The following is a 12500-nucleotide window of genomic DNA, read 5'->3' as shown; positions in this document are numbered from 1 at the left end:
ACCAAAGCACAGGGGTGGGGAGGGTAGCTTTTCTTTAGGTTTGTGAAGGCAGCAAAATTGGCTTGTTTTGACAAATCCAGTTAGATAGATATATATATATATATATATATATATAACTGCAGACAGTACTGTTTCGGCCTTCTGGGCCTCATCAGTGCAGTGCTGATGTCTAGGATGGAGGTTGAGCTATAAAGCCATATATATATATATATATATATATATATATATATATATATATATATATATATATATAGTACAGCTGAGCCAAATTCTCACTTAATTGCTTAGTTGTGCTGATTTATGTTTCCAAATTAACCTTGTCTGTTGTATTTCTCAGAAATGCCTAATGAATCGCCATCCAAACGGGAATAGGCTGCACTATGAAACCAGCTTTTGTGAAAAAGTCGTGAAATAGCCCTAAAAAGCTGTTTATCTTTATTTTCATGGCCATGAAAACTGCATTTACAAAATTCATGGTGCTTACTTGATATTCCTTGTGCACCATGAAAATACTGTAAAAATTATTCACTCCATTAAAATGTCTTGAATCAAATTGGAATTTGTTTTCATGGCCCTCAAATAGCCCATGAAAATAATGCCTTTGGTACCTATACCATGACAAAGCAGTGAAAATAAATTACTGAATTTTCATGGTAAACTTACTAGTTCTACGATTTTCATGACCCTGAAAAGACACTGAAAACCATTGCAACTAGTACAAAATTATAAGCAGAGAAATGGTTTTAAACTACAGTATAATTTACTCTTTTTGTATGTTAGAAACTGTCATTTGCACTAAACATTTACTCTGCACCTCATTTATACGTTCTACAATGTTTAATGTTCATGACTTTTCATCACAGTCTTTCTATTCTACAGCTACTATAGTACCTGTTGGCTACTAGCTATTAAGTTGAACCTCCTTAAATGGACACCTCCTACCTTTCTACAAACATGCTGTAGTGCTCACTGAGATTACCAAATAATAAAAGGTCAAATTCTAAGCCACATACAAACACTTAAATACTGCATATTTAAGTCCAAATGGAAGATAAGACATCTGGTAATGAAAAAAGTTATGATGTCACAATTGCAAGTGGTACATGGACTCATGTAGCCACTAACTGGCTGTTTAGTGCAATTTAGGTATGAGTGAGTTTCTTTAAGTGAAGAGTGGTTGATTTCCAAAAACTGGTGCATCCAAAAACCAGGAATTCCAAATTGTGGCATTAGCAAAACTCACTGAGTTGGAACTCTAGGGAACTTTTGGGAATTAAAAGCAAAAAGGGTACTGTGGACTAGGAATTTAAGGAAATCTTTAGGAATTCCATTCAATGACTCAACTTGAGTGAGTTAAAATTCTTAGGAGAATTTTTTGCAATAGTACTGCATAGTCCAGTGAGACAACAATTAAAGCTTAAGTGCCCTTTTAGGATTTGATTCCATCTAGTGCCTTGAATTTTACAAGGTTTGGTCTTATTCAAAGCATGTCTTTTGAGATAACTGACTCTTCTTAATACATGTACTTGGCTTAAGCAGTGTCCCTTAAAGGCTCCAAACTTTTAACATAAAGTCACTGTGTACACGGATAAATGAAAAAGAAAGCTTTTATTCTGATGCACTCCATAAAATGTGAGAAATCGAAATATCAGCAACGGATTACCTTATTTGATGCGCTCACGATCAGCCTTTAACTTTAAGACGAACAGGAACATGAAGGATGGATTACTCTTGAAAATTATACACTCCAAGTCAGCACTTAATCGTTTCAATGAACTCCAGTATCTTTCGAATCTTGCTCATTTTTTGTCAATGTATAATGAATCTGACTATCATGCATTGGAAAGATTGTTATCCTCCGCCATCTTGGATAGCACGTGAGGAACCAGACTGGAAACTAGTGAGCCGTTTTCGTTTTGGTCAGCAGTCAGTGGTGACTATAACTGGGGATACATGAAGTACCTAAGTAACCAGTCCAGGCTCTTTAGCTCTTGGGCGAATTTTGAGCGGTTTTATTCAAACGTTCATATCAACGATCACAAATTTATGGTGACGATTGGTTTGTTAGTTACCCTTTAATGCTGATCCAGGCAAGGAAATGCTTACAACAATTGAAGTAAAAAGGTAAGCGTTAACTATAAGCGAATAAAATTTTTATTTTTCATATATTTGTCTGTAAAATGGAGCCGTTCACAGGAAAATTTAGAAGGATTTGTATGAAAAATTAAAAAGACAATTTCTCGCTTCTCAGCGAATCGATGCCCATCAAATTTAATCGGTTAACTCTCTTAGTTAATATCTTTAGTTTGCAATTCACAGAAATTTCAGAATATCAACCTTCCTCGAGTTATCGAGCATCAAAATCACGATTTTTCCCACTCATTTACTGTAAATTTTGCCATGTTTGCCCCACTACCAAGATGACGTTGGCGACCGTGAAACCTTCTATACATGACAAAAGACTGGCCATGTTTATACTGGAGACGCATAATTCGTCTGGGATGAACTTGGGCAAACATTTTTTCTGCGTCTGTTAAATTCGTATAGTATAAAGACTAACACAAGACGCATTTTGCGTCTCTAGTATAAGAACGGCCATTTCTTATCGTAAAAATGCTAAATGCTGTCACTTTAACTATGTACTGTAATCAATGCAGAAATTACCTGAGAAAGCTATTATTGATGTTTGTAAGTAAAGAGACACACTTTTAGAATAGAAATGATCAGTGATTTAGAGGAATCACTACTTGCATCATTGAAGTTTATATACGTTATTTTTTTTTAGTTGCCATGAAGAGTATGAAGAGACACTTCCTGAAAAAAAAATTATTTGATGGGACAGCAAGGAAAGGTCCTTTACAGCAGACAAAAATGCTAAGCAGGCAATTCTGTCTCCTTGACAGTTATGGTTTGATGTACACTTGGGGATCTCTCTTTGCAGGCTTGTTGTAGTTCTGTGACTTATCTGAAATGTTTAAGAGCTTTTGTTCATTTAAATTTAAAACAAGAATCCAATCCAAAGATTTTGACATGAATTAAATGTTTGAGTACATACAATAAAAGATTTAACTGCTTTTAAATCTGTAATGTATTCTATTTTTTTGTCTGAGCTACAGTATGGTAGTAACTGTTAATAGCTTGACTGCAGTGGATTCTTTGTACATAGTAAAACGTTTCCAGCACATTTCTGATTTGCTGGAATATTATTTTACGGGAGCAGAATATTATAACCTTGTTTCTTGAGTTCCACATGTGCACTTCTATTTCTCAGTTATTTTCAGCTATTCTTCTTGATTTTTCTGACCTTGTTCAAGAACATTCCAGCTATTGCCCAAATCTTTGGTCTAATTCCAAGAAATTTCCAGAAATTCCTGGTAATTTAAAGCAAATTTGCATAATTTAGAATTCCAAGCAGCATTTTTTACTATTTGGAATTCCCAGAGATATTTTGCTAGGGTGTAACTTGATTCAGTAACAAATGAATAAATAAGTTTTTTAACTTTTTAGTGGCTTTCATAATGGTTTTATATTTAGTGCCCATTCACTTCTTCTATGAGTGCTAGTTCTAATTTTTGTGAGGAAAACAGTACAAAGGTATGCCTAGGCTGTATCATCATGACATTTGATGGTTTAAACAGCATTTTCATGGTTTCAACACCATGAAAATGCACTAGAATATTATTCATGGCATCATAAACCTAGTGGCCACTAAAACATGAAAATGGCCTAAAAATACCATTAAAATTATCATGGCCATCATTTTTTGTAGGTTTCATGATAATTTCATTGGCCATGAAAACCAAACCCCATGAAATTCATGTTAAAAGGATAGCATTAAAAGTCCATTAAAACAACAGCCCTCCATCCTGGAAAAACCATTGGTTTTTCATAGCAACAAAAAGCCTGTGAAAAGTATGGCATGAAAAAAGTATGAGTTTCTCAAAAATAATGGTTTTATCATGGCCATGAAACGTACCAAAAACCATGGGCTTAACGACTATGGAATTCCCATTATTAAGATCATGAATTTGCCATTAATAAGTAATTAAACTGCACTGATTATACTCTAAAAATGCCATGAAAAACTCATGGCATTTTCATGTGATTTCATTTTCATAGTGCTGGTGATCCTAAGTAATTAAGGCAATCAGTTGCTAATATATCCCCTCCCTACCTTACTTAAAAACTTCGTTAATTTCCAGGGGGATATGGCCGTGCATCACCGATCGACCGGGGAGTAGTGACGTGATCCTGATTGCAGAGAATGTGTGAAATTGTCTCCTCGGACCTGACCATCTCAAGGCCAAAACTGTGTATGTGTTGTACAGTAATATGTGTTCCCAGTGTGGTTGGTTCAGTGGCTGAGTGGTTAAGGCATCCGACCGGTAATCTGGAGACCCAGGTTCAATTCCTGGCTGAGCCAAATTCTCACTTAATTGCTTAGTTGTGCTGATTTCTGTTCCCAAATTAACCTTGTATATATATATATATATATATATATATAACTTCAGGTAAGTTCCACACTGATAAATCCAGAATAGTGCTCAACAATAATGGAGCGGTAATAACAATGTTTTTCTACTCAATATAGTTTCATATGGACTTTAATACAGGTCTGTTTCGTAGACCAACAAGGAGTTGGACCACTCATCAGTTAGATTCCATGTACACTGTAGCATCGCTGGGGTTTATATACATACATGCATACATACATACATACATACATACATACATACATACATACATACATACATACATACATACATAATTGACCGCTCCCCATAGGGGCTTTTCAGGGCCAATGAAACACAATCAACGAAACAACAGAACACAACAACAACTGTTAAGAATCCCAACTGGCCGGAGGCAAACCAGTTGGCTATTTACAAGTGCAGCTGGGAAGTTGAACCAGGGACTACCAGGAACAAATTCAACTAGTGGTTAGAGCGGGTCTTGAACCAGGGATATCCGGATCTCAAGGCAAGCGCTCTAACCACTGGGCCACACTGCCTCACATCAGTACCATCATATCATCATATACATCAGTAGCGTGATCGTTACAAGATTCAAACTTGAAAAACAATAGTAAAAAAGCATTTGTAAATTTATGATTGGTTGTTGAGGATGCGATTGAACCTAAGGAGAAAATTTCGCTTGTGCCTGCAAGTCGATACGAGTTCATTACGTTTGTTGAGCGTTGCCATGTCCGGTTTATATAGAATATAGAATTTCTCGGTACTACATAGATTACATCGTTTAGTAAGGTTGCTATAAGATTTGGCCTTGGCTAGAATTTTCCAGGGGATTGCGAAGTCTTTCTTTTGATTTTTTAGCTGCCATAGATGTCTGCTCAGTTCGGTGTCATTCTTTTTGCTTTCGTTTTTGAATGACATTTGGTGGTTTCGCCATCTCGTCTTGAACTCAGTGGCGGTGAGGCCGACGTACGTCTCTGTGCTTTCGGCGGCCGTGATGGTGGCTTGATACACTACTTCCTTGACTAAGCATTGTCCTTTCAAAGGGCATTTGTCTGGTACTCTGCAGTTGCAGAGTTTGGTCGGTGTTTGTTGTGGAGGTGGTATGTTCTGGCTTAGGATGGTTTTGTTGTGTCCATCGATGATCTGTGTTGTGTTTGGTGAACAACTATAACTTAGCTTAAGATTGTTTTTGTTTAACAGTTTTCTTAATTTATGGTTCGGTGGGAAGCACCTCAATGAAGACATCAAATCAATTAAAAGGGACAACCGCCTATTTGTAAAGGCCGATAAATCCACGAACTTTTATAAATTGGAAGCCACCAAGTACAATCAGCTCCTGCATGACAACATCACAAAGACCTACAAAAAGGCAGAGTATAACCTATTAAACAAAATTGACGTGAAAGCGAAAACAATCACCGAGAAACTCCGTATTGACGACCGCGTTGAAACGACCGCTACAAAAGAAGCTTTTATCACCCTAAAAGACCACAAGGACAATTTTGAGAATAAACCAACGTGCAGATTAATTAACCCGTCAAAACAGGAGATCGGAAAGATTAGCAAGCAAATCCTCGACAGTATCAACAAGAAACTGCTGAACGTCACGCGAGTAAACCAGTGGAAAAACACCTCCTCTGTGCTGCAATGGTTCAAACAGTTGCCTAACAAACAGAGGTGTGCTTTGATAACCTTCGATGTAGTGGAATTCTACCCTTCCATATCAGAGACACTACTCCAGCGTGCCCTTGACTTCGCAGCCAATTATGTGACCATTTCAGATGATGATAGTCACATAATCTTACAAGCTAAACAATCCCTTCTTTTCAACAACGGAAACCCTTGGCAGAAGAGAAACACCGGCACGCTCTTCGATGTCACCATGGGTAGTTACGATGGAGCTGAAACGTGCGAATTAGTAGGGATCTACATGCTCTCGCAGCTTAAAGCAATTTCTCACGGCATGGAAATTGGGCTTTACAGAGATGACGGCTTAGCAGTAATCGACCAAACCCCACAAAAAATTGAAAAAATCAAAAAAGAAATGTGCAAAGTGTTCGCCAAAAACAACCTACGCATTACTGTTGAGGCCAACAAAAAGGTCGTAAATTTCCTTGACGTAACATTAGACTTAACCACTGAGAAGTACAAGCCATATTCGAAGCCTGCAACAACTCCGCTCTATGTCCACAGCAAATCTAACCATCCCCCTTGCATAATAAAGAACATCCCTGAGGCAATTAACAAGAGATTATCTGAAATCTCATCAGACGATGAAGCCTTTAAAGAGGCAGCACCGCCCTACCAAGAAGCGTTGCAGAAAAGCGGTTATTCATACACCCTCAAATTCACCCCACCACAGCAGTCACCAAAATCCACCACTCACAAGAGAAAGAGGCAAAGAAACATAATTTGGTTCAACCCACCATTTAGTAAAAATGTTCAAACCAACATAGGAAGAGAATTTCGAAATTTGATCCAGAGGTGCTTCCCACCGAACCATAAATTAAGAAAACTGTTTAACAAAAACAATCTTAAGCTAAGTTATAGTTGTTCACCAAACATAAAACAGATCATCGATGGACACAACAAAACCATCCTAAGCCAGAACATACCACCTCCACAACAAACACCGACCAAACTCTGCAACTGCAGAGTACCAGACAAATGCCCTTTGAAAGGACAATGCTTAGTCAAGGAAGTAGTGTATCAAGCCAACATCACGGCCGCCGAAAGCACAGAGACGTACGTCGGCCTCACCGCCACTGAGTTCAAGACGAGATGGCGAAACCACCAAATGTCATTCAAAAACGAAAGCAAAAAGAATGACACCGAACTGAGTAGACATCTATGGCAGCTAAAAGATCAAAAGAAAGACTTCGCAATCTCCTGGAAAATTCTAGCCAAGGCCAAATCTTATAGCAACCTTACTAAACGATGTAATCTATGTAGTACCGAGAAATTCTATATTCTATATAAACCGGACATGGCAACGCTCAACAAACGTAATGAACTCGTATCGACTTGCAGGCACAAGCGAAATTTTCTCCTTAGGTTCAATCGCATCCTCAACAACCAATCATAAATTTACAAATGCTTTTTTACTATTGTTTTTCAAGTTTGAATCTTGTAACGATCACGCTACTGATGTATATAAACCCCAGCGATGCTACAGTGTACATGGAATCTAACTGATGAGTGGTCCAACTCCTTGTTGGTCTACGAAACAGACCTGTGTTAAAGTCCATATGAAACTATATTGAGTAGAAAAACATAGTTTTATATATATATATATATATTTTTTTTTGAATTAACAAGGCTGGAAATCCAACGATGTAGTCCCAAATAGCGACAGCGAACTACTAGCAGATCCATTGAATGAAAAACATATTGCCGTGAGTGGGAATCGAACCCGCGTCCCCCTGGTTACTAGTCGGATGTGCTAACCACTTAATAATCACTTAATATTTCATGGCAAAGCGTCGTGTATCCTTCGGATCCTACTAGCTTGGGACTACATCGTTGGATTTCCAGCCTTGTTAATTCAAAAATATAATTTGTTGTTAGCTGGTAGCCTGTGAATCATCCTCGGATGATCCGATGTACGTCCTGTTCCTGAATGTTAAACGCCGGGGAACCCCGCGGCTAACATCACCTCACCGATTGCTCTGTTTCCAGCAGGGTTGTCGTGATGGTGCAGTGGTTAGCACGCCCGACTAGTAACCAGGGGGACGCGGGTTCGATTCCCACTCACGGCAATATGTTTTTCATTCAATGGATCTGCTATTAGTTCGCTGTCGCTATTTGTACACTCAAATCACTATATATATATATATATATATATATATATATATATATGACTGCCAGTGGAAAAACTGAAGACTTCATCTGCTATAAAAGTGCTCGATGGTTAAACCAGAGCTGTGAATAAAGATGAATTTCTGGGGTCGGACTAGTTCAAAAACATTTAATTGCTACTCGGAGTTTCATGCTTCTAATGAAGCAATCATCAGGCAACTGACAACAATAACAATTAAATGTTTTGTATATCATCTTTTGTATCCGTTATTTTTGGCATTGCCTGATGATTGCTCCGCAAGGAGCATGAAACTCTGAGTAGCAATAAATGTCTTCGACCAAATAATCCAACTCTCTCTCTCTCTCTCTCTCTCTCTCTCTATGTATATATATATATATATATATATATATATATATATTTATATTTATAAGCTTAACCTCCATCCCAGACATCAGCACTGCACTGATGAGGCCCAGAAGGCCGAAACAGTACTGCGTGCAGTTAGTTATATATATATATATATATATATATATATATATATATATATATATATGACTGCCAGTGGAAAAACTGAAGACTTCATCTGCTATAATAGTGCTCGATGGTTAAACCAGAGCTGTGAATAAAGATGAATTTCTGGAGTCGGACTAGTTCAAAAACATTTAATTGCTACTCGGAGTTTCATGCTTCTAATGAAGCAATCATCAGGCAACTGATAACAATAACGGTTACATGTAAAGATATATGTCAGTTGCCTGATGATTGCTTCATTAGAAGCATGAAACTCCGAGTAGCAATTAAATGTTTTTGAACTAGTCCGACTCCAGAAATTCATCTTTATATATATATATATATATATTTAAACGAGACACAAAAAAATATTACAGATGCATTAATATTTTTTGAGGGAAATCTAGTTTCGATGCAATATTTCTGGCGTGACATTTTATAGGTCAGAATTTTTTAGCGCAGTTTCTATAAACCAAAAAGATGACGGAGTCTAGAAATCGTCTTGTTTGGCGTCTGAGTTGCAAATGTCTAGGCGTTGATAGAAAAAATCGCATTTGGCCTGTAAAATTTTTTGCCGAACAGAAAAAGTGCGCCAGAGGTAGCTGTTTGCTTTACTGCTACTGTCATTTACTGTTCCTGGCGGATTGTTGTATTGAATTGGTGGGTAGACAGCTACGATTCGATAAAATACAAACAATACAACTACCTTACAAATGTCCTGTACTCACTTTATGTCCTAACGCAATTGTCCCCTCAGCCTTTCTCCAAATGTTGCCTTGATTTCCAGATTCATTGAAAACTATCATTTTTCCGCTGAAGACATGCAGAGTCCCCATGTCTGCCCCATACATGTGATAATAGAAGGAAAAGCATCCCAGTTCTCCATTTCCAGGAAGAAAAAGTTCAAGCTCAGCGTTATCGCCTTGTTGTCGAGGGAATGACGTCTCAATAAACATATAATAGCCTTTGAAAGAAAGGGGAAAACAATTTTCCCTTTTTATTCAACAAAAAGACAGTTAAATTTATTGCCGTTGGCTTTTTGGGAATGTTCAGTCAGTGACCTGAAACCCGATATATTGACTAATAGAGATATTCGCGCATTCTGAGTGGCTAGCTTAGAGGTGAATAGCAAGTATTAGTATATACTCAGTGATCTTGGTGTTTCAAGAAATCTGATTGGTTCGCTGTCTCGGAGTAATTGAGCATTATTACGGAGCTTAAGCATGCGCGTTTTTCAGACGCGGACGGCAACCGGAAAAGAACATTTCGTGAGCCAGGACATTGGTGTCTCCCAGATTTTTATACTAATCATCTCTATATAATGGAGAAAAGATACTTAGTAATGTAAACGTCGTTGCGTGAAGATGAGTTAGAAGGGAAAACAGCTCACATCCGGTTGCTGTCCGCGTCTCAAAGCCGCGCTTGCTTAAGCTCCCTAGTCACTCCTTACGGAGTGAGTAATGCTTGATCCAAATAAAACAAAATGGCCGGCGTGAACTTGCCAGCATTTATGAATCGGAAATATTGAGAATACAAGACGATGCTGTGCTACAGAAGACAAAGAAAGCCACAAAATTTGGCCTGAGATTTTTCAAAGGTAAGGGAAGAGTTCATACTTTTGCCAACCAGTGTTTGACTACGTTTTTTCAGATAGTTATTGCTGAAAATTAAACAATCTTCACGCCAACAATTTGTTTCACTCGGGGTAATTCTCTCTTGTAGGGCTGGTCGCTCACCAAAACGAAGTTCTTAGTGAAATCGAGAAAGTTCGACATGGTTGCAAGGAAACAAGACGGGTGATTTTACAACAAACTAACGCTCACCTCAATTAGAGCCACCATTTCATGTGGATCCTTTACAAACTGCACTTTCAATTTCCATTTCAAATGAAACTCAAAAACTTTGATCGAATGGTGAAAATGTTTTAACAAGCAGACTTTTGATTTAGATTGCTGATTTAAACGGTGTTAAATGACCATTTTGCTGTTTGTGACGAGGATTTTAACGAAGGTTATTTAGATTTGCCATGTTTGAAGCTTCTGTAAACACTTTCGCGCTTGCTTTGTGCCGCTTGCACATTTTTCCACACATGAATTGACATGAAACTTACATCGACTTTAGATGTTTTTTTCTGCAATTGTTGTCGAGATCACTTCGTGAGTATATACTAAAACAATTGTTCTTTTCAATCTCGGTGAAAAGTGGCAGAATATTTACCTCGCCGCTTTGCGGCTCGGTAAATACTCTACCACTGTTCACCTCGATTTCAAAGAATAATTGTTAATTATTCACCTCTCAGCAAAAAAAGCAGTAGGACAAATTTATTGGCTTCCCTTGTCGCTTCTTTTTACCGAGGAGCAAATTTCATCGATAAAACTTGGCTGATTCTCCAACTTGTGTGGTACATACAAAACAATTATTCACCTCAGTGTTGGTAAAAGCAAATGCCCACCATTATTCAGCCCCAAGTTTGAACTAAAGGCTACAAGGTTCATGGTACTTAATCTGGGTTAATAGCAATATCTCTGCTTTGAAGATCTGAGACAAGTTTTTTCTTTGGTTGGTTCCAGACTTGCATGTCTTATTATAACAACGTAAATGTTGGATGCTATTTATTTCCCTTTAAGAATCACATATACACGAAATTCCACATTTTTGTGAAATGAAGCTATAGTCATCTTAACTCTAACGCGCATGCTAATCTGAAAAACAAGTGAAAGGTGATCTAACCTGATCCGGTCGTATGATCGGATGAAGGACCAGTGCTAAAAGATGGTGTGCCCCCTGTGCCACTTTTCCAATCAAAAACATCTGAGAACTGAGATTGATGCCATCCAAGGCACAACCCAGAATCAAAATTGCATGACACTGAAAAAGATCGGCATATTTTGGGTTAAAAGGTTAAAATTAGACGCATACACAAGTTCTCTTCACCAAACACACTGCTTACATAGCTAGTTAACGCGATATGGCACACATCCACAAAAGTGAAGCAACTTAACTTAAGGGTATTCGCGGCCGTTCATCTCAGTTCTTTTTGACGGCCTGTCGACTCCGTTGCAGTTAAATGAAAGACAGATTTCGCTTCGCGTTTACAGTCAACGGCAGAAATAAACTGAAGTTAAATGTTTCATTAATCAGGTGAAGAACATAATAATAATAATAATAATAATAATAATAGTAATAATAATAATAATAATAATAATAATAATAATAATAATAATAATAACAGCGATAACAACAACAATAAAAAAAAGTCTTTATTCCTCAAAAGATAAAGATACATATCTTAAGTTACAAATTTCTACGTTTGATAAAACTACTCTAAAGGAAGCCTTCCTGATTGTACTCGAGTATGGCCTTGTCTGCAGCAGCGTAGAACAAGCATTTTTTTATTTGTTTACTGAAGTTTTACTATCTTCTCCATGCAACAAGCTTTCAGGTCAACAATTTCAGTCCAAGCAATTTACTAGGACAATTATCACAGGAAGCAAGGTAAGGGAATTAGCTCCCATGAGTCTCCTAGAGCTCTGTGGAAGAGCAAATGAAATAGCAACCGGCATGAACACTCCGGTATTTTATGAATATCCTCAAGTTATCATAGTAAAAGTTCTCGCGGGATAAGGATTTCGTTATGTTCATGGGACTTGCCGTAAAGGTAGCTTCATCTGTCTGTTCTACAAAATTATGGTCTAAACGTAAAATTCACCGTCAGA

At 37.6% G+C, this 12500-nt stretch overlaps 1 protein-coding gene and 1 long non-coding RNA gene across 9 annotated transcripts in view; one reads left to right on the top strand and one right to left on the bottom strand.

Moving 5' to 3' along the window:
* LOC138027360 (neuropilin-1-like) overlaps nt 1–12500 on the bottom strand; it is a 110079-nt gene that overhangs the window by 79667 nt on the left and 17912 nt on the right. For all 8 annotated transcript variants that reach the window (XR_011127457.1, XM_068874939.1, XM_068874937.1 and 5 more), the window contains 2 exons: nt 11515–11652; nt 9513–9748 (listed from right to left, as the gene is read on the bottom strand). Coding sequence is in view for 7 of the 8 variants with exons in the window: in XM_068874939.1 (XP_068731040.1) it covers nt 9513–9748; nt 11515–11652 (374 nt within the window). In the remaining variant the exon portion in view is untranslated. The remainder of the gene's footprint in view (nt 1–9512; nt 9749–11514; nt 11653–12500) is intronic.
* Nucleotides 1989–3499, top strand: LOC138027370 (uncharacterized). The gene is made up of 2 exons (XR_011127458.1): nt 1989–2124; nt 2786–3499. It is a non-coding gene; the product is annotated as an uncharacterized lncRNA (long non-coding RNA).

The sequence above is a fragment of the Montipora capricornis genome, chromosome 12, assembly GCF_036669925.1.
Source record: "Montipora capricornis isolate CH-2021 chromosome 12, ASM3666992v2, whole genome shotgun sequence".
Taxonomy (NCBI): Eukaryota; Metazoa; Cnidaria; class Anthozoa; order Scleractinia; family Acroporidae; genus Montipora; species Montipora capricornis.
This window is presented reverse-complemented; position numbering and strand designations above follow the sequence as displayed.